The sequence below is a fragment of the Lepidochelys kempii genome, chromosome 15, assembly GCF_965140285.1.
Source record: "Lepidochelys kempii isolate rLepKem1 chromosome 15, rLepKem1.hap1, whole genome shotgun sequence".
Taxonomy (NCBI): domain Eukaryota; kingdom Metazoa; phylum Chordata; order Testudines; family Cheloniidae; genus Lepidochelys; species Lepidochelys kempii.
In genome coordinates, this window is record NC_136394.1 from 30,209,748 (window position 1) to 30,232,257 (window position 22,510).

Below are 22,510 nucleotides of genomic sequence, written 5' to 3' on the forward strand. Positions count from 1 at the left end.
TGAGTGTGCAGGGCTGACAAAAAACAAACACAAAACACATCCTTGTGCGTGTAGATGGTCATCAGATTTAATCCGCTATCATTTTAAGAATGGAATTTTCTGTACAAGCCCCAAGGTACTATGAAATGAAACCTTAGTAAAAGATTTAAGTAAGTAAGCTGCCAAGTCAAAGATCTATGCAGACTTAGATATATACTAACCTTGGAAGTGGAGCTGAAAAATCTTTAAAAAAAACAAACAAAAAAAAATTTAAATGTTTAAGTTTTACACAAATATTATTTTGTCAACAATCTGGGATGATCAAAATTAGAAATGAGACCTAGTAGGTCACCTTGTCTATATCTGGTAGCCAGTGCAGACTGCTTTCTTACAAATGATCTGTGGTTACATATATGAAGTTCGGAGTTTCTCCAAGAAAAGGTTTGCTATTTATCTTTACATCACATCTGCATAAAGCTATTTTCAAACAAACACTCAGTAGCAGTATCTAAGGTGTATGACCGCCACAGACATTTTCAGCAGTAATCTCCCAACTGAGCTTCGAAACACACACAATAAAGATTGATCAAAAGCTCAAAGTGAGAGTGCACAGTATATTGCAGTGTTGCTGTAGCCATGTGGGTCCTAGGATGTTAGAAAGACAAGGTGGGTGAGCCAATATTTTTTATTGGACCAACTTCATCCACCTGGTCTCTCTAATATCCTGGGACTGACACGGCTACAACGCTGCATATAATATGTTGTGAGAGACCATTCCAGGTGGAGTGGCCTGTTAACACCTCTGCAGTCGTAGGACAAAAAAGGCGGGTAGTGGGTTACTGATTGTTGTAATAAGCCATAAATCCAGTGTATTTATTAAGACCATGATTTTCAGTGTCTAGCAAAGTTATGAATTTAAGTTCCCAGGCTCCTCTTTTGAAGAGGATGCGCAGGTTTCCTTTGAAGATGAGGACTGAGAGGTCAGATATGGAGAGATCGTTTTGTGAAAAAAGTGTTCGCCCGTGGGTGCTGTGGGGTGTGTGTGTCTGATTTTCTGTGAGAGTTCATTTGAGGGGGTCATGATTGTCTGGTTCACCCACATATTTGTTATTGGGGCATTGGATGAGGTACACCACATGTTGTGATCAGCACGTGTAGGACCTATGAACCTTGAAAGGTGTGTTGTTGGGGGTACTGAATGGTCTCCTATAATATGTGTGAACTACTTATGCTAAACAATCTGTTACACCTTGCATTTAAGGTGTGACCCTGAGTACCTTTCTCAGACCTGAAGAAAAGCTCAAAAGCGTCTCTTTTACCAACAGAAGTTGGTCCTATAAAAAAGACATTACTTCCCCCACCTTGTCTCTCTAGTGCACTGTATAGCCAATCTCATGTCACTCGTCAGGGCTTCTCAGGGTCAAAGGTTAACACTTGTAGCATTCTTTAGCTTGCTGTGAAGACACAGGCCCAGGAAACAATTCACTTTAGAGAACATTTATTTCCATACTTGACAGTCCATTGTGAACATTAGGCTGTCAATGCAATATTGTTTGATGTTAAATTTTCCCCATTCTTCATTGCATAAATCAAAGATTACCAATTTAAAGAGAAGCTGTTATGTAACTCCTAAATCTTATTGAGGATGCACCCCTCACTTTTTTGGTGAAGTGTAACTACAAGACTGTAAAACTTCATCTAAGGCGAACTGAAAAAAAATGAAGAATGTCTGGTGAATGTAGACCCGGTGAACATGTACTACACAAAACCACCAAGAGACAGCAACTGGTAAAATACATAGATTTCATCATAGTTAATGTTTACTTCTCGACTGCATAGTTTAGGCTAAAAACTTTCAATTATTCTGTTAAACAGAACTATTACAAAGTGATAACTAATAATCCAAAAGTAGATTTTAAGAATCCTTACAGATTCTACATTAGACCCTGAAAAATATTTAAAAATTAGAATTAAAATTGATCTCTGTTCAAAAGAGAAGCTTCTGGTCAATAATTTTAAAGTTACCTGAAGCCTGTAAGAAGTTTAGCCTTCTGTCAAAAGTCTACTTTTAAAACCTATACTTTCCAAATATTCCATTTAAGCTAATAATCTGCAGGATAGAATAGTTAAAACTATAAACTAGTATTTTTAAAATTAGTTTATCAGGCAGTACCATTCAAAAGAAGAATATTTTTCTTTAGCATAATCTCTCAATTCTAGATCTAAAAAGCACTTTCAGACTGAAATCACAATCATTTTATTCAATTAACTTGCAATACTGAACATGCAAAAAACACGTAAATTACAGATACACTAAAAAGGAAACAACACACTTAGGGGTCATTTGAGTTATGCAGGAAAGTGGCTATAAAAGGGGGACATCTTGACTGTGTGTGTGTTGCATTCCCATGAGCTCTTCCAAATAAAATGAGACTTCCCACCATCACTAGCTTTTTACCAAAAGTGCACGGTAGCAATCCCTGCTCTGCTAGAGAGGAGAGGAGGGCTGATAACCCGTTTACTCTCCATGAGCCACACTGAATAGTAGAGGAAACCTACAGAAAACAAGACAAAAATGTGCCGTTTAAACCTCCACTGATTTCCAGGGAATAGCAAGAGGCCCCAGTAATTACGGAATGTAAGAGTGTTTTAGAGATGCAATAAGTTTGGGCATAGTTCTGGGCCATCTGGGTTTGTTGCATCAAAGTTTTCGACGTATATTTGAGGAAAGCCTCAACTGATGTAAGATAAGCAGTTGAAACTCTAAGTACTTTATTAGTACTATTATTTGTATCACACTAGCATCTAGCAACCCCTGGACCCCCTTGTACAAAATGTGCAGACAAAATGATACTTCTCACTAGATGATTTAAAAAAAAACAAAAAAAAACACAGACTAAAATCTGGGTAGACACGAGAGGTCATAGTGGGACTGAATTGGCTTCTTAAATCTACACAGATTTTAGGGAATTGTCACACATTTTGAAAAAATTCTTATTGCAGAGAATTTCTGAAGACTTCCTGTAACCCTTCCTCTCACTTTGATATTGATAATTGGCCAAAATCGTGTTTAGGATTAAACCTTGGGGAAAGGTCACAACCCATAAACACTGGATTTTAAACAGGTTTTGTATCTCAGATGCAGTAGGCATTAAAGATCAGAACAGTATTTTGGTCAGGTTTTGAAGTTTTAGGTTGCCATTACATAAACTTATTAAAACCTAAAATTTAGTTTTGATGATAATTTATCCAAGCTAGAAACTAGGCTCTAGTATTACCATAAACAGACTTATTATTAGACTAAAAGAATAAATGTTGTGTGTTCTGGGTCATGCAAATAATGCTATTTCTGCAGTAACAGTGCATGGACACTGCAACAACAAATTATGTCATCAATGATCAGATGCAGATTATTTTGATAGACAATGACCAGAATGGAGACAAAAGCTAGGGCTGTCAGAGGGAAACCTCAAGCCTCTGTTAGCTGTACCACTAGGCCCTGATCTTGCTCCCAGTGAAGTCAACAGTAAAAGTTTCACGGACATAGGATTAGCCCAGAAACTCTTAGTACTTATTACCTATAAGTTTTCCTCTCATTTAAAGCCTTTCATGCATAACCTCTAACCACCCCGGTGTTGAACGTGCATGAGCGGGGAAAGGCAGCAGAGAAAAAGAGAAAGGACACTGTGCCTGGAAGGCAGGGACAGAGGCCAGAGTACCAGGAGGTAGGATCAGGCTGCAGGGGAGCTCTCTCAGCCCACGGAACCAATGTACTGAAACAGCCGAGGCTATGTCTGAGCTTAAGCATGCTTGCACGCTCTAATGGTCTGTTTAGACAGATGAGTACAGGAAAAGGAACAAAAGAGAATGAGAAAATGGAAGGAGTTTCATTAGGATGATGAAAGAACAATTAACATTCATGTTCAGATTATCCATGTGGCAAGTCATTTTTATTTACAATATTCCCAACAAAAGTTTGGAAGCCATCTCATTATAGTTCTCAGAAGCTCAATTATGCGACAAATGTATTTGCAATGTGACTTCTCTGAATAGCCTTATTCATATCAGAATTAAGTTGAATAGATTTGTTCCATTATTTTCCCATATTGCTTTCCCCCTGCTATGTGATGCATTGAGCAGTAGCACATCTGAGGCAAAGCCATGCAATGCAATACAATATTGCATTTTTGTTCATGGCTAAGAGCTTTGGAGGGTCATGTTCACCTAAGAATGATAACCAACATACTCCATTTGTGGCATAGAAGAAACACTGCTTTAATAACCAAACAACTTGTTCCTTACTCTGATCTCTTAAAGCCTTTCCCTCAATATCTTTCTTCTATAACAAAGAAGGGAGAGAAGATGTCTTTTTGCAAGGCTAATCATTATTTCTTTCAAAAGATTGCTCTGTTTATTTTTCTTATTTGCATTTATGAATTTAAGTTGTTTTATTTACAGAGCTAGAGATACATGTCCCTTGTGTAAAAAAAACGCTCCCTTAACTTGAGGCACCAGAAAACATGAGGAAGGATTAAAAGTATTCTTTACTAAGTAGCTTTACCTAATTTAGCAGGGGAAAAACATGTCCTGGGTTCTTTATTCTAGATGATTTTGGTGTGTTTCGACTATTGTTACTGGTAAAATATACAAATAACCAATATTATTATTTAAAATTTTTTTTTTTTTTTTTTACTGCATCTCCCCTTTGTAAAAATCCTGGGAGCAAAAAAGAAGAGTGGTTTATGGAAGGGATTAAGTCTGAATTTTGACTCAAGTGAGCTGAGTCAGAAAATGCACTCTGACTTCCTCACCCAGGATCACAAAGGAAACACGTGCATCTCCCTCCTAGCCAAAGCAAAGTGCAAACCAAGTAAATAAAGTATGGAAGAAGCAGAAGTGGCCCCCAGAATGCAACCGTTGCCTATTTTTCTCAGTCGTGGAGGTAAAGAACTCAGAAATTAAATTATATGAGCTGCAAGATTTAACAAAGGTAGTTAGCTGGTTTCACGGGTAACGTGTTGTGTAGTCCTTCAGCGCTGAGGCTGTGACTGCCGTTCTAATATGAGAATTGCCACAGGAAAAGAGAAATTTATTTGGAGCCTAGGACCACTCAGGGCTAACATGGAATGCACTAACATGTGCTATGATATACCTGCCATTATATGCCTATAAAAAACTACCTAGGAGAACCACCTGCTCTTTGTGCACTACGAAGAATCATTACCAACAACTCATGGAGATCTGGCAGAGTTAATGGTCGGGTCAGACTGCATGGGGGGAAGCTCAGGCCGAGTACTAACTTGTTCAGATAAATAAGCCGCTTTGATTTTTAGCGCTGGCAAACTTGAGAGAAGCGTATCTAGTTCTTGGCTCTACTCTAACAGTTAAGCCGTTAGCAAAAGCTGTTCTGATCTATTGCTGTAAAAAACAGACGATACAAGGCTATTGCTAGGGCCCTACCAAATTCACGGTCCATTTTGGTCAATTTCACGGTTTTAAAATTAGTCAATTTCACATTTTCAGATGTTTACATCTGAAATTTCAGGGTGTTGTAGCCTGGGGGGGGGTCCCGACCCAAAAGAGGGTTGTGGAAGTAGGTGTCACAAAGCAGTTGTGTTTGTCGGGGGGGGGGGGGGAAGGGGGGCGGGGGGTCGTGGGATTGCCACCCTCACTTCTGTACTGCCTTCAGAGTTGGATTCTGAAGGCAGCACAGCCATGGAACTTTCTCCAGCTAGAGGAGGTACCCGGAGGTGGGTTAAACCTCCTGCCACACCCAAGCAGCCACACAGGGGAAGAGGAAATCCTGTCCCTCCCCAGCCCGGCCAGGACTAGCAGTTAGGAGCCCCCGATAGGGGTGCTTTCAGCAACACAGGGGAGATCAGACCCACCTCCGGGAACCTCCTCTGGCTGCAGGAAGCCCTGAAGGCAGCGCAGCCACAGAGCTTCCTGCAGCCCAGGGAGGTACCTGGAAGTGGGGCTGATCTACCCCAAGAAGTGGCCATGCAGGGGAAGAGGAAGTCCCATCCCTCCCCAGCCTGGCAGTCTAACAGCTAGAGCACAGTACATGGTAGGAGCCCTCATCTGGGGCACCCACAGCCCTGCTCCTCACCCCGTCCAATAGGTAGATTTCATGGAAGAGATCTGATTTCATGGTCCATGATGTGTTTTTCCTAGTCGTGAATTTGGTAGGGCCCTAACTATTACAGAGAACATAGCAATTATGTACACAAACAAAACTATCTGCAGTTTAAGGGCCAAATCCTTCCTGACTGCAGTTGTTTCACAGAGATTACACTCAGTTACTGCTGAACGTTCCCTTCTAGGTGCCCTGATCTATAACTCCTGTGTAGTTTGAGGATCCATGGGTAAATCCCACTTGTCCCTGGGCCTCTGCAGGGGTCCCTTGACCTCTGCTTTCTTGGCAACAGGATTTGCAATGGAGCCATCTCCCAGCACTTCCCCTGGCTTGTACTGCTTCTTACTGAGTGGGATGCGGGCAGACTGGGAGTAGACACTGCTCCAAACAGCAGCTACTCCCATGGATATCTGCCAAGTCCCGAGGAAGCGTTCCATAGAGAGAAGCTGTTCCATGTCCTTTTGCCCACAGCCCCAACAACATCTGCTGCTCCCCGCAGCCAAGGGAACACATGACCATACATGATTCATTTACATGAAATTAAAGTTCCTATGCTTGGAAGCATTTTACTATGTTTTTTAATCTTGGAAATTCCAGAGCACTTAGACTCCCCTTCTTACCTGTCATGCTTATTCTCTTGTGCCGCTCGCAGCAGCTCCTGGATATTTTTAGTGATCTGTTCAGTTTTTCGAATAACATCTTCTGTACTGGGCAAAGTGGAACTTGGGGTTGCATCTGTATCCGAGTTCTCGGGGATAGCCCCTTCCCCCTGCCAAATGACACTTCTCTGCCTTCCTTTCCTACCTGGCCTGGGGAAAAAAGGAAGAATGTTGAAGTGGTCACTGTACTACAGAGCAGTTTCTATTAGCACTTAACTAGAGCTTTATGCCTTCAGACAATATACAGACACAAACATTAGCTCATTCATGTAATAAGACATACCCCGTCTCATCCAGCTCCAAACTGGGGGTGGGGTTATCATAGTCACTTTCAGGCATGCTATTCTGTTTCTCTAATTTCGATGCCTACAAAGAATAAAGAAATGTTTAAGGATAGAACCTTAAAAAAAGAAAGAGTCAAGAACTTTGCCAGGGAACTATTCCCTGTATAAACTAGTTACTTCTCTTTGCACAAGACTTCATTTAGGTCCTACATTACTTTACAAGCTCAACCTGTCATGGCCATTAGTGTCTGTTCTGTGCTACGTTATACTCACTCACACATTTTAGGTTAAGATCTTATGGGCTGAGATTTTGTTAATTTCTCTCACTGACAGCTGCCATGTATGCTTACGTCACTTTATGCAGCAGCAATGCTGAAAGGAGTTAAATACTGTAGGTTATTCCTCCTTTTCACCTAAAAGAAATAAAGTTACTTGCCTGGCTAGTTATTCCTTCTTTAGTAAGTAGTTTCTTCATGAAGTACATTAAGTATTTTATTTTTAAAATACATTTTGTACCTTAACATATCAGGGAATGTTCTTCCCCAACCATTACAAGCTGTTCAGCTTTACAGAGCAGGGGTTCTGCTTCTTTAACATCATAACCCAACATTCAGCCACTTGCCACTGATGATCTTCCTGCCCCCAAGAAAATTTTGCCTCTGTTCCCAGGATATTCAAAAGGGACACCACACAACGATCTTGGGATCACTTCTGGAGTCTGACAACCACCCAGTTTCAAATGACTGAGCAAATGTGCTTTTGCAGAAGCCTCGAGTTGGAAAATGGAATTAGCTCAACTCCCAGACAACCACAAGTCTTATGTCTTCCAATGCAACATATGACCACTTTATGGGCAAGAGGGGGACATCACCTATTATTGAATTGCCTCTAACCTTCCTCAATATGAGGCACTTAGCACACTTTTTCCTGAGCAGAGGGACCATAATAACTGAGTTTACTTGTATTCTTATGACTTGGGATTTGTATCCCTTGAGATGCCACCATATGGTCCTCTAAACTCAGGAAGTTTCTTTCATTAGATTCCATGTAATCTTTCAGGTAACAAGTTATTCTACCACTTCTGTGAGCTCCTGGTATAATTTATACCCAGGGAATATACATCCCAATGATTTTTGTTCTGAATACCTCACTACCACACCAATCCCAGGAATTCATATCCATGGGAAGTTTGCAACTTGGGAATAATTCCATGGGACTGAAAAACATAACGCAAAAGCAAGAAAGGAAAGTATACTCTGGAGCTCTCTCCCTCCTTCCTCAAACAGCAGCCCTGGATTACTACTTATTCTTGTCTTCTGGGCCTGACACCAAAGAACAGCAAAGATGCAGCAACTTACCAACTACAACTCCCCTCAGTGGTGCCCAGACCAGGGCATTCTACATTAGTACACATTTTTCTAGAAGACAGACAGACAATTATACCCTTCCCACTTATAAACATGCTACATTAATGTCACTCTGAAGTTTGGTCTTTTACTGCACAGTGCAGATCCTGGCACTGAAGTAAAATCCAATCCCAACAATGCTATGGGATTTCCTCATTCGCAGTCACATTAACCTCCCACTGATCTTTATTAGAAAAACAGAGTGAAGATCAAGGAAATCTCCAGAAATGGATATTAAAGGAAGGCTCAAATCAGCATACTTAACATGCACTGTCCATTATAACAGGCATAAATTAGGCTAAGCCTGATGGACAACCCTTTCTATTATTCTTATTTAGAGAGGTACCTCCATGTGCCAGGTGCTTTCCAATCACTGAAGGACAGTCCCTGCTCTGAACAACTCAAACTATCCAATTTACAGCTACCTTGCATAGAAAGAAACCTAAATTGTGGTGTTCTTTTGATTACATCTAGTAAGGGAACAAGAGAAGATAGAATCTGAAAACAATACTAGGCATACTCTGACAATATAAAGCTGTATATAATAGCATTTGTATGGCATTTATTTATTTATCAGATGGTACACAGATAGAAACTGTTTGCTAAATGGCAAAGCTGAATACTCTGGTCACAAACAAAAACAGCCAGTTAAAAAACCAGGACTTAGCCTTACTACTGGAATTAGATATGTGTAAAGTAGGATTAACTCCCCACACAACAAATCTGAGAAAGTTTTTAGTTCCAGTGATAAATCAACTGTACCCAAATTGGCAATTCACAGTTTACTGGGTCACTTAACGATTTGTCATCTGCTACTATTCCATGTAAATCAAGTATTTTTCAGATTGGACAGAAGTCGCCATATCACTTGTAGTCAGAATTAACTTATCTTCTGAGGTTTTAAACAGGGACTTTCATGCTGAAGAAAACAAATATCTGGCTAAAAAATAAGCATCTGAAAGGCAAATGAACCCTCAAAACGTTGATATACAAAGCTCTATTCCTCATAATTCAACTGTTAAATAAAAGCTTGACTTGAGACACTACATAGCTGCCAAAGAACCAGACTGATACAGTGTCAGCTACAGGGTTGTGATTTCACTGCGGCATCAGACACATGGAACAATTGAGCTAAAAAGGGAGAGAAGGTCTTTTGTAAAGCAAGATATCTGCAAAAATAGGCTTGGTTTAAAAAGTCATCTATGAATGCTTTTCTCCTTTAGTTTGCTCCTGTGAAAGTCCTGCTTTAATAATGAAAAGTAGAGCTTAAATCAATAACACACAATACTACAAAATGGGTTCTGTCAAAACTACCCATAAATATATTTGTATAAAACAACATAAAAGTATAGGAAGAATACAAATGTATTAAGGAGTATATAGCGATGATAGTTACATCTATTAAAGACACTTAATAACTGCGGATCCAAGCTGCAGATGAGAAATGCAAATCACTCACTATGATGACCCAAGGGTGATTCAGCTATCATACACTTATGCAAACGTTTCTTGCTCAAAGAGTGTGTAAAAGATATCTGTTTTAAAATAACTTATTCTGAAATATGCTGAATAAACATGTATAGCAAGAATCTATTTGTTAAAAGCACAGTTCTTTTACAATGGTTACCTTGTAGTTGGGGCTGGTTCAGATGGCATTATTCTGCAATTTTTTGGATACATAGAAATATTTCTAAGATCCCACACAAAATGTAAAGTGTATAAAAAAGAAATCAGGCATGACCAGTCTACTGTATCAGATTGTTCAATTAGCCAGCCATCCCTAACCTTGCAATTTTGTAGTGCGGACACTTCATTCTGTGCTTCTATTAACGGTCCTCACATTGGGTTGGATTTAAGACTGCAGTGGAAAAGTATATAACAAGGATGAGAATATAGCAGGGGTTCTCAAACTTCACTGCACCGCAATCTCCTTCTGACAACAAAAATTACTGCAGGACCCCAGGAGAGGGGGACTGGAACCCGCCCAAGCCCCACCATCCCAGGTGGGGAGGTAAAGCCAAAGCCTCACTGCCCCAGGCCGGGGGGCCAAAGCCGAAGCCCAAGGGCTTCAACCTCAGACTGGGATTGGTAACCTTAACCCCGCTGCCCAGGGCTGAAACCCTCGGGCTTGGGTTTTGGCCCTGGGCCCCAGCAAGTCTAAGCCAGCCCTGGTGACCCCATTAAAATGGGGTTGCGACCCAATTTGGGATTCCAACCCATAGTTTGAGAACCGCATACTTATCTGTTTCACATTTCAATGTTTTCATAAAAAGGTATATAATCACAGAATCACAGGGCTGGAAGGGACCTCGAGAGGTCATCTACTCCAGTCTCCTGCACTCCTGGCAGGACTATTATCTAGACCATAATGCCTCAGTGAACCCTGCAGTTCTGTAGTTCGGAACTAAAACTATTCATCTATGAGTCAGAAACAATGCAAATAGAAGTATCTTTGGGATACCATAGACTTTTATAGAGCAGTTAAAAATCCCATAATGCAATGGCTTTTTTTTTTTTTTTGAAGTCAGTGTTGTGCTTTTGTAAGGACCTAGCAACCAACGTTTGCTGATTCTCAGACAGCAGCAATGTAAGCTTCCTCTACATGGTGCCATGAAGGTTCTTTGAACCCTGAACTAAAAGGAGCATTGCTAGGAATGAGTTCAGTCTCCAGGCCCATTCGAGCCTTCACTTCTTTCAGTACCATCAGTAAAAGGGCTACGCAATGTTAAATGAAGTGGTGGGTGATATGGATGCTTGTCTGATATAACTGGACAAAGAGCTCACTCATTTCAAACAGTCTACCGAACAGCTGTCAAAAAGTAACATCTCTGCCCATCAGTACCACCCTGGACTGGATGCAAAGTGGTGACCCCTAGAGGTAATGGGCTCCATAGCTTTTACTAACCCTTTGAGCATACCTGTGTCCCATGCAATGCATTTTAGTCAGCAGAAAAAGTACATACTGATATTTCATGAGCCAGTAAGTGCTTGCTAAATTACTTTTCTTCAGCAACCAGCTCATTTTCAACAGCATATTGTGGGATAAGTGATCTGGAGCATGGTGTTAAATCCTACAGGTATTTTAGTTGGTGTGAAGTTAGACAAGAGTGAAGCAAGGCGTGTCCATAGTAAGTGCCAAAAGAAAGTGAAAGTGATGAAGTGCTGCTTCATGCAGGGATGAAGGCCAGTTAGCAGATAGAGGGGAAAGGACAGAGGCACAAGGCTTCGAGGGAGATGGCCACCTCCTCCAGGTAACAGACCAATTCAGAAGGTACTTAACCCTTCGTGTGCTTTCATCCCTTGACCAGGAAAGCGTGGAGGGGAAGGAAGGCAGAGATGAAGAGGAGGTCACAAACGCACTCCTCCCGATCTAAAAAAAAAAAAAAAAGGGGGGGGGGAAGGGGAGAGAAAAACACTCGGGAAAACAAAATAAAGAACCCACAAATACTCTGAAAATAACTTTTAAACATATGTACATTTTAAAAATTGGATAGTCAAAGAGAAGACATGGTCAGAATGACTGAGAAAACTGACTGAGCTAGACTGGACTTGTAACTCTGGCAAAACGCATTTGACTTCTTTAAGCTAATTCTGGTATCCGTATTAAAAGATGTTGAATTCCAAAGTGAACAAATACATTCACCAAAATTCTGTTTCTGCAAAGGCGTTCATTTAACTAATATATGCCACTTAGGTTTGAGTAGAAAGGTTTTATTAAAGGAAAAAAGTATGTTTCTGTAACCAAGTTTCACAAGGAAGAAAGTAATGCTTCAGAACTGTTAGTTCTAAACCAACAAGACATTAACAAATGAGAAGTTTCAGGAACCTATGAAGCTTTCTTACACTTTGAATAAATTGCTATGTACAGAAGAGTTCTGTCATTTCTTGCTGCAGGAACTGCCTTTATACTGAAATCTTTCACAGCAAGTCAACATAATCTACGGTGATATAGCTTTTATCATCTAGTCTGAATTTCTAATAAGCACTTTATTATTTCCAGCAGTTTGAGAAGTCCCATACTTGTTAATCAGACCGAAAAACATTCAAGCTCTTAGCATTAATGTCGGATGGTTCAGCATCATCTGCCAAAATGGCACTCTTGTAAAATAGTTTAGACATTCATGACTGCTGCTTGCACCAAGCATTTTGTTTTATATGCACATGGCACTTTTTTCAAGCCAGGAAAGAAATTTCAACTTTCAAACAATTAAGCAGTCTCTTTCAAATGCATTTAATGTATGCAATTGAGAGGAGAATACAAGATAGTGCTGTCCCAGAGACAACATATTGATAACCCTTAAAATCCTGATTCATGTCAGCAAAAAAAAAAAGAAAAATACTGCCACACATTTCCCCCTGCCTCTGGCAATTTAAAAAAAGATACGATGAAGAATGAACTCAAATGTTGGTGTATTTTTTGTTGTCAGTCTAGAATGCAAACTCCTTAGGGAAGAATCAGCGTCCATGCTGACCACACTATTGGAACTTTAATAATTTAGGAAAATACTAATCAGGATGGACTTGGCCACCTGAAAAACTAGGCTGTGAACACTAGAGAGTTAAAAAACCAAACAAAATAAGAGACTATAATGAAAGGTAGTATTGCAGAGAGATCCATGAAAGTAAACTCTCTTCAGTGCTTCGATGTAGCATTTCTACTCATGAGCAATCTTCAGCAAAGTTCAATCCTACTGTTTTTAAAAGGCTTGCAAGTTCCATGTATAAGCACATACCTGTATGCCCCAAGATCAGAGATCCACAAACTACACCTATCTTGTTGAATACTGGGTTTTTCTCTCCTACTTTTGAAAAACTCATGCATGGATATACTGGCAAATATATTGTGGCTAAGGAAATAGCTGAGCAGAAGCCAAAAGCTTCAATTTACATATCTGAGAATTGTTACACCTTTTATTCTTCAAACCATTGAGCTCCTGCAGACATGTTAATACAGCAAACAGTGATAATTCTTACTGTTTTACTTTACCAGGAAGCAGGCAGTCTAGAGATTTTGGTAAATAATCAAGTAAACAAGAAGAGTTGCAATAGAAAAAGCTGAACATACAAAGAAGAGCAGAAGCATTAGCAGTTTTACTTACATGTGGAGGGAAAGGCTGCAGTCTTGTTATGCTCTCTTCTGGATATGTGACTTCTCCCATTGGGAGGTAGGGTTTCTGACCCGATCCAGTCTCATACATAGACATAGGTCTGCTACCTCGTGTAGATGGTCGCCGCTTTAAAGAAGAATGATTGTTGGGGTCTGCGTATTCAGAACCAGTTTGGACCTGATATATATTGGTTGTGGCCTGTCTTCTGAGGTTCGTATTTTCACTCTGTAGTGTTTGAAGCTGAAAGAAATGTTTAGCAGTGGGACTTTGTTTTTCTACAGCAAGCAAACTGAGTACACAAATACAGCTTGTCACCTTAAAAAAAAATCCAACCAGCTGTTGCTGGATTTATTATTATTAAATGGAATTTTCTCTTAAAATCTACTTCATTTGCTCAGACAAAAAATATTTTACTGCAGGTGTGGTAGATTTATAAGTGTCAGTTTCAACTTACTATTATTTTAGTTGGGATGCAAGTCAAATTGGATCTTACATTTGGCTGTTGCAGTTAAAAGCGTAAGATCCATTTCCAGGTTAGATGTACTTTTACATAAATTTTTCATTACCACGAAGGCTGTTTGAACAACAGAAAAATAAATTCTTTTCAAGCAAAGCACTCTAGTTCAGCAAACAGTTACTACAGTAACTTAAAAATGACTTAAATAAAGCCTCTGAATATGCAACTGCTAAAATTATAGCACAGATACAGCACAAAGAAAACCAGAGCTTGCTTTGCAAAGCAAGAAGACAGTGAAGTTAAGATTACGCAAACAGGATATCAGCTACTGCTTTCTAAAATGCCAATGGGATTATTAAAATCTGTGGGTGGGGAAAACGTGCAACAATTTAAATTCTGTTGTAGAAGAAAATCTCTCAGAATAAGTTTGCTATATTAACACATCATGAAGAAAACTGCAAATATTTAAATATTATGTACCTCTTCTCAAACAATATATGGAGCATACGGTTTCAGACAGCTGATGGCCGTTCATTAGGAATCGCAAGTAAATACTGAATATTGTATTTTGTTTTGCATCATGTGAACCTTTAAGAAAATCAGTCTGTGATGTAAAATTGTAGTCGGCCTGACGCCGTCCAGAACCCGTAAGTGAAGATTCCAACTAGCATCCTAAAGCCATTTTGAATATTACCTTTCCCTGCTCGGTGCAGTCTGTCATACCGTGTATTGTGTGTTAAGATTTAAGGATCAGTAAAGAGCAATGTTACTCCTTAAAAGTTTGACATTTTAATACAATCAAGCAGGAGATTGTGCAGCATGGACCTTTTCCCTTTATTTTCCACCACCTATTTTATAAACCGGGTGTGGTCTAATTTCATCTGTCTGCTGCTGTTCATCTATTGTCATATCAGATCAATTCACCACCACTGTCGAAATTCTTCATCACGGTCAAGGTTTAAGTTCACAAACAAGTGCCCATGTGTCAGAAAGTCATCTTTTTTTGTAAGATCACCCTTTTACTCGATTTAGGGGGAACCCATCCATAAGTGACATAATTAAAGAGGAGGCAGAGCCTCTACTGAAGTGCTATCTTTTTCAAATAACTGAAGTGTGAGAAATCAGATACATATCATGCCACTAGACAACTATATGAGACAGACAATTTTTAATCTTCAATATTGAAATTTAACCTATGCCTAAAAAATCAAATAAACCTATGCCAATTAAGAGACCAAGGGCCATATGCTCAAATGAGATCTGGCTCCTTTGCTCTTCTCAGGTGCTGCAAAGTATTTAGATTCTGACCACAACTGGCCAGCAGAAGACTCCCTTGGCAGACAGCAACTTCTTATTGGCCTACAGCTACTGTAGCTAGGTACTATGCCATCTATCCCCCTTCCCCTCAGAGCAGAGGGTAAGGTGGAAGAATCATGTCAGGGATGGTGTCCCTAGCCTCTGTTGGCCAGACACTGGGAATGGGTGACAGGGGATGGATCACATTTGATTACCTGTTCTGTTCATTCCCTCTGGGGCACCTGGCACTGGCCACTGTTGGAAGACAGGACACTTGGCTAGATGGACCTTTGGTCTGACCCAGTATGGCCGTTCTTATGAGCTTTGTTATGCCTAGCCGTTGTTGGTGTAAGTCACTAAGCCAATGACAAATCAGAGCAGCCCCATAGCTGTTCTAAACATCACTGGATCTGGGGCCAGTGCAAACTGATCCTCAGCATGAGGGAGCTATGACTGGCTCTCTGATGTACCCTATGCCCCGCATCTGCTGCGCAGGAAAATCTGGCCCTGTCTCCTCCCATTATGCTGTATCAGTGTACTAAAATCCTAGTGTACAATGGCTACCCCACTCGGACAGCAAAAGCTTTTTCTAAGATTAGGTTCCTTAAAGCATAAATTTATCTCTAAACCAAAAATTAATTCAAATGATGCAGACAACTGCTTAATCAAGATACCTGCAAAAGTAGCAAAGAAGTCCCATAAGATGTCTTAGGTTCCTCTATAAATTTTGGGTTCCAACAGAGATCTTAAAAGGCAAAAACAGGTAACTGTACATACAACTGCCCTCTTTGTGTGCACAGATGTGTTTTGCATCTGCTGTTATCTGCTTTGAGAGAGAGAGCAACTTGGACAGTAACACTTGAAACCATGTCCAACTGCTCAGTTTATCAGGTTAGGGATAAAGAAGAAGATATTCTCAAATCATGAATTAGACTGGTATTAAATCCTAATAGCTCAGAGGCCGACAAACATTCCAGGCTCTTGAAAGCAGCAGCACTGTAGAGTGGCATCGTGCCAGGACACTAGAGAAAACAGGTAGTACAATCTTCCTAGTCCTCGTTGACATAACTCTTGAGCTACCTTAGGAAAGTTGACATCTCCAGTACTGTAGCTTGACAGCAGCTCTGGGCTGGTTTTCTCTAATTATAGAATACTGCAGTTACAATTATGTGCCATTCCACAGCTGCACAACTTCAAAGGGGGACTGGTTTTATGTCAATTAATGGAATCTCTTCCCGACAAAGTAGACAGGACAGCATGGCAGACAGCCAGAATAAGGAACAGGCAGTGCAGATCACCAAAAAAAACAAAAACAGAAAAAGGTAATACTGAGAATAAGCAATTAGTTATAGGTTTTGATAAGGAATCCACATGTACGTTGACCCATTGAAAAAGTATACAACTAATCCTGTATGCTTTGGGCACTAGATCTTACCTCACCTATTTGAATGTTGGCTGACTAGTTAAATTCTAGAATCTTAGTGACTTTCTAGTATCAATACCTGATCTCCTGCAGATAAAGGAAGTTTATGCACCAAGAGATCTAGTGGGTCTTTTCCATTTTCAGTTTCAGCAATTCTATTTTCTTTACCTGCAATGAACTTTTGCACCTTAGCTTCCAGTCATATTGTTTGGTGGTGATCATCCCATAAAGCGGCCTATGTTTTCTTAAAACCTAGCAGATATCTTAGCATACATGTATACCAACATTATAGCTAGTTGTATGAAGACAACTAATACGCAAGCATGTGATGTACTATATTTGTTACTGGCCTGTTGGGACACAGTGACCTTGTCTACAATAGGATTTGAAGGTCTGGTAGCCTGGCTTTAACTTGTCATATGTATACTTTTAACATATGCTAAACTGGTCTTGCCTGCAACAGAGACTTTTAAAATGTGTATAAGCATTAGACCTTATTATTGGATTAAATAACGGACCTAACAGAAAGCAGAAGGTGCACTTTATGCCCATCTGCTATCAGCTGTTTCCAAAGCCTCAAACAATTGCTCATTTTGAAACAAGACAATGGAATGAGTTTTTTTTAAAACAATGCTTTGGAAATAAGGAAAACAATCAATTAGGTTGAACTAAACAGTTCCCAATAACACCTTCCATGAAAGGTGAAACATTAAAGAGTTTGCTCTGCATGGATACATTCATTTTTGTTACATCAATTCCAAAATAGTTCTAATTTGTCAAAATATTTTGACTGGTCTTCACACATGGTCCCTTATTTTATATTTATATAAAAATTAACCCAATTAGCTACAGGATTTTAATTTTGCTTATGTTACTATATTTGTTACCTTTTTCTGCATGGTTCTCAGTTCATCACTCAGGTTGATGTTCACCTTCAATAACTGCTGTATCTTTACCTCAGAAGCCACCAAAGCATTCTTAACTTGCATATATTCTTGTGCTGTCACTGGTCCATCGGACAAGTCTGAATCCAGGCTCTTTAAATAAAAGATTAGATAAAATACTTACCACACCTCTAAGACAGACAATATACTGCAGAGGTGGGCAAACAATGGCCAGCGGGACCATCCTACCCAGCCCCTGAGCTCCTGGCCCAGGAGGCTAGCCCCTGGCCCCTCCCCCGCAGCCATGCCACTGCTGGGCAGCAGGGCTGCAAGCTCCTTCCGCTCCGAGCAGCATAGTAAGGGGGTGGCGGCGGCGCGCAGCGATACCACGGTTGCGTAGGGGGTCCTGGGGGGCAGTCAGGGGACAGGGAGCGGTTGGGGTGGGGAGTCCCGGGGGGCAGTCAGGGGACAGTTGGATGGGGCGGAGGTTCTGGGGCCGGGGAACGGGGTGGGGGGGGGAGGGGAGGAGTGGTGTTTGGATAGGGTGTGAGTGTCCCGGGGAGCCTGTCGGGGGTGGGAGTGTGGATAGGTTGGGGCAGTCAGGGGACAGGGGACGTTGGATAGGGGGTGGGATCCGGAGTGGGGTGGGGGAATAGGGGGCAGAGGCCAGGCTGTTTGGTGGGCACAGCCTTCCCTACCGGCCCTCCATACAGTTTTGTACCCCGATGTGGCCCTCGGGCCAAAGAGTTTGCCCACCCCGATCTACTGTAAACAAGCAAAACTGCACTGATTTTAACAGATTTCCAAAACTGACTTCACATGAGTCACCAAGGAAAGGAACAACCACCACCACCACCTAACAGCACACTTTATACAACTAAAGCTATGGACCATCTCAGAAGAAACCTGGTCTCAATTAATTCTTAGCTCATTTACATGAAGTAATATTAGCCTTGGGATTTCAAACAAGAAAAGGATGGTGTTTAATACAGATTTTGATAAGTATGCATGGACTAGTATTTGATATTCTGGCTCTTATTAGTCACATTAGTTTATGGGTTAAAGCAGGTGAGGAAGCCAAGATTCTTACGTTCTATTCCCCGTTCTCTGTCTTATTGCATTATTTTCAGGAATTATTTAATGTCTCTGCATTAGTTTATCCATCTGTACTTGCTATCTCATTGATATGTAGGTGCAATTTAATGTAAAATATTTTGAGATATTCTGATGAAAGAAGCCAAGTGACCTAATATACTAACTGCTGTAGTGCTACTGGGTTCCTAGTTTGTCTCCAGATAAAATAAATTCTGGAAGGGACTCATTTTTAGAACTGTTTTATTAATGCTTCACTTACAAATGTTTTAAGTCATATTTCTGATCCTGCATAGAGATTTTATAGAATGTGGGAAGCGACTGTGAAATTGAGTTGAAATAATCACTGAGTCCCTAATCCCATGAACACTTATACATGTGTTTAACTTCACTCACATGAGTTTTCCCCAATTGATTTCAACGTAAGCACGTACGTAAGTATTTGCAAGAATGGGTTTAATAGCCTACATCATTACTAAACCTACCTTCTGTCTATTTGCTTTTGCTGCATTTGCTTCCAGATCTGTATCTTCATCTGATGCAACACTGTCATAATCGGGCTGGTCGTTATCCTGACTCTCACTACTATGCTGGCTGTTAATAGCTTTCAATATCAGTTCCACATTTTCTATAAACAAAAATGAGTTAAATTTAGGATTTGTATGCAGAATTGGTTTATGTTGTTTAATAATATCAGAAGAGAACTTCAAGCAGACTAAAAGAAAACATGAGGAGAAATGTTAGGACAAAAAAAATCTTGTTTCTAAACAGAAAAAGAAAAATATTAAGTTAGCGCCATCTAGTGTGACTGGATTATCATTGCCTAGAAAAGCCAAATCTACAGTAGCAGTGAAAGATTGATTCTGCAGTCTTCAATTTTATTCCTTTCACCTCCTTGAAGTATTGAGGCAACTTCAACTAACTAAGGAGAATTAAGGTTTACGAGCTAACTTAAACACTTCACACAGTGAAGAAAATAAGGTACAAAATAGAATGAGATTGCCAACACGTATTCATCGCCATATACATATACGATCAGTTGGGTAATTCAGGGAAACTGTATAATAAAATACGATCTTTTGGCATCTCTTTAGAGAGAATATTTTTGTGTTTAAACGTTTACTTCATATCTCCAGTGTTGGAACAACAGTTGTGTGTTACTTTTTGATTGCGGTTTTAAATGGTTGTACTCCTTGAGATCAGCAAACTTCAGATATGCTCAAACAGCACAGAAAGTGAGCATTTGCAGGCAACCTAACACTCAGCAAGTTCTAAGGCATGTTCAAGTACAGCAGAGTCCCAGATTTAGACAAGCAGCCATAACCCTGTAACACTGGCATTTTCCTGATTACCAGTCAAATGAATGTTGGGGATATAGTTATAGAACTTCTGGTCTCCAAAGACGAAGGAAGCCACCTAGAGAATTCCACAGAATGCTGTTCTATTCCATCAGAAAGGACACTTCTGGGTTGTGTACATGTCTCAAGTCCATTTTGTTAGAAATATCACCCTTAATATTCAAGTCTTCTATAATTAAGCATTACTCTTGAGCTCAAATGTGCTGTCATCAGCAAACACTACTGGTCTCTTTACATCCATCAAATCATACACCCATCGTTTTATAGCAATGACTTTAATCTGTTTACTCATTTCAAAAAATGACCAAGTCATATGAGGTACTTCTGGATAATGCTGTGGTATCACTGAAATTACAGGTATACTAATTCAAGTACAGAAGATTAGACAATTAGCCAAAAACATATTCACCTTTAGAGCCAGTGACAGGATTCCCTTGTTGTCTTCGCTTGGCATCACTTAGAATGTCTATAACTAGTGTAGCAAATTCATGGGCATTAAACCGAGCTAGTTTCTGTCTTCCCTAAAACATAGAACAAGATGCAAAAAGTCACATACGGTACCATTTATGGACATAGCAATTTCTTGGCAAAACACATACGTAGTAACAGCATTTGTGCACCATAATTAAAGCTGTTTGTATTTATATTATAAGCCCATTCTCAGGGTTTTAAAAAAGTCACACAAACATTTGTTTTAATAAAAACTGCATACAAAGGTGACTACCTAGAAGCAATATTAGTGTGTTTACAATAGTTAACTTTTTGTATTAAACATTAATATAGTACCTTATCTTAACATACACTGGTTGCAAAAAAAAAAAAAACAACAACAAACCCTGAAGGGTCCCCATCTGCTTAATCACACTTCTGTATGTATTTATTTTACTTCACACATGCACGCTACAAGTAACACACAAGATTACTGTAACAGAAAGATTAGGGAAACAGTGCCTCTATTTTTCCCTACTTTGTTTCATTCAGTTTCATCATTTTCCCTGTATGGTAAATTGATTAGTCAGTTTCCCCTGCTTTGTGAAAGATTCAAATAAGTGAGAGGAATATGTTAAAAAAAAAAAAACTTACGGAAATGTAACTAAAACAAAAAACTCAGGGCAGATGTAATGTGAAACTATTGTAAACTCTTAAGTGGAGTGTCCCTTTCCCCCCAGTTTATTAATGTAATCACCTGAACTACGTTAATAACATGCTTTTTTAACACTTGCAAACAAGATAACTTACCTGATTCCGTGTTGAAGAATACTCAGGATTTACAGGAAGAAAAGGGACAAGCGTTGTCTCAGTCACCAGTGTACTGTGATTCTGAGTAGCAAGCCAAACTGTTTATAGAGAAAACAGAGCCAGTGTCAGAGTAGCTTCACCCCATGAAACATCTACTCATTGAACTAGGTCAGGAGATCACAGGTTCAACACTAAGGGTAATTAGAGTCAAAGGAACTGCTTTTTCTGAGAGTTCTCCACTCAGTAAAATAATGAGGAAAACATGTTTTATACCCCAATATAAAACTGAACACTCATTACATGTAGTAGAAACTAAGTACCAATCAACTCCTAAACACAGAAGTTACTTCACCCATAGCATTTCCTTGCACTAGCACCTTGAGTGTAACAGTATTTCAAGTTTTAACTACATATAGATTCCAGAAAGCCTTATTCACCTGCATCCGTTTCCCGCCTGTCAACTTCATCATATACGTCCATGGCAAGTTCTTCAAATAAGTGGTTACTTAGCTAAAAACAACAGTGAAGTGATTAAGGATTAGGTAACAATAAATCAACCCCCCAAAATCTCTTATGCTGCAGAAAGCACATGTGCATGCCTGTACTTTTGCAGTCCAGGAAGCAAGCTGACTGACTGCCAGAGTGAAGCTGTTCAATCTCTAAAGTAGCTTCAGAGCCTGCTGGGTGCTTGATCTAGACTAGTGCTTCTCATATTATAGATTGGGACCCCAAAGTGGGTCACAACTCCATTTTAATGGGGTTGCCAGGGCTGGCATTAGACTTGCTGGGGCCCGGGGCTGGACCCCCACCGCCTGGCGCTGAAGCCGAAGCCCGAGGGCTTCAGCCCTGGGTGGCGGAGCTCAGGTTACAGGTGCCCCCACTGGGGCTGAAACCCTTTGGCTTTGCTGCCCTTTCTATCCCTGGCAGGGCTCAGGCTTCAGTCACCCCTCCTGGGGTCATATAGTAATTTTTGCTGTCAGAAGGGGATCGCGGTGCAATGAAGTTTGAGAACTCCTGCTCTAGACAGATCAACCCTGTTCTACAACCAGTCAGTACAGATAAAGGAAAACTGACTTTTTTTCCTGATCTCATGAGAGTTCAGCCCTTCCAATAATAAACATACTGGGGGAGGAGAGAGGGAGGTATTTCTATGATTAAGTGAGCAGAGCAGGCTTAAGTAGTGATTACT

The 22,510-nt window shown here is 40.2% G+C and overlaps 1 protein-coding gene across 8 annotated transcripts in view; it reads right to left on the reverse strand.

Annotated features, from left to right (window-relative positions):
* GIT2 (GIT ArfGAP 2) overlaps positions 1 to 22,510 on the reverse strand; it is a 49,168-nt gene that overhangs the window by 6,201 nt on the left and 20,457 nt on the right. For 3 of the 8 annotated variants that reach the window (XM_073312618.2, XM_073312617.2, XM_073312621.2), the window contains exons 10-18: positions 21,759 to 21,831; positions 21,322 to 21,419; positions 20,492 to 20,603; positions 19,210 to 19,352; positions 17,636 to 17,785; positions 13,564 to 13,812; positions 11,745 to 11,834; positions 7,058 to 7,140; positions 6,736 to 6,924 (exon numbers count right to left, since the gene is read on the reverse strand). In XM_073312618.2, coding sequence (XP_073168719.1) covers positions 6,736 to 6,924; positions 7,058 to 7,140; positions 11,745 to 11,834; positions 13,564 to 13,812; positions 17,636 to 17,785; positions 19,210 to 19,352; positions 20,492 to 20,603; positions 21,322 to 21,419; positions 21,759 to 21,831 — 1,187 coding nt within the window. Of the gene's footprint in view, positions 1 to 200; positions 223 to 6,735; positions 6,925 to 7,057; positions 7,141 to 11,744; positions 11,835 to 13,563; positions 13,813 to 14,026; positions 14,147 to 17,635; positions 17,786 to 19,209; positions 19,353 to 20,491; positions 20,604 to 21,321; positions 21,420 to 21,758; positions 21,832 to 22,510 lie in introns of those variants that run through there. The other 5 variants (XM_073312620.1, XM_073312619.2, XM_073312622.2 and 2 more) reach the window with 5 other exon arrangements.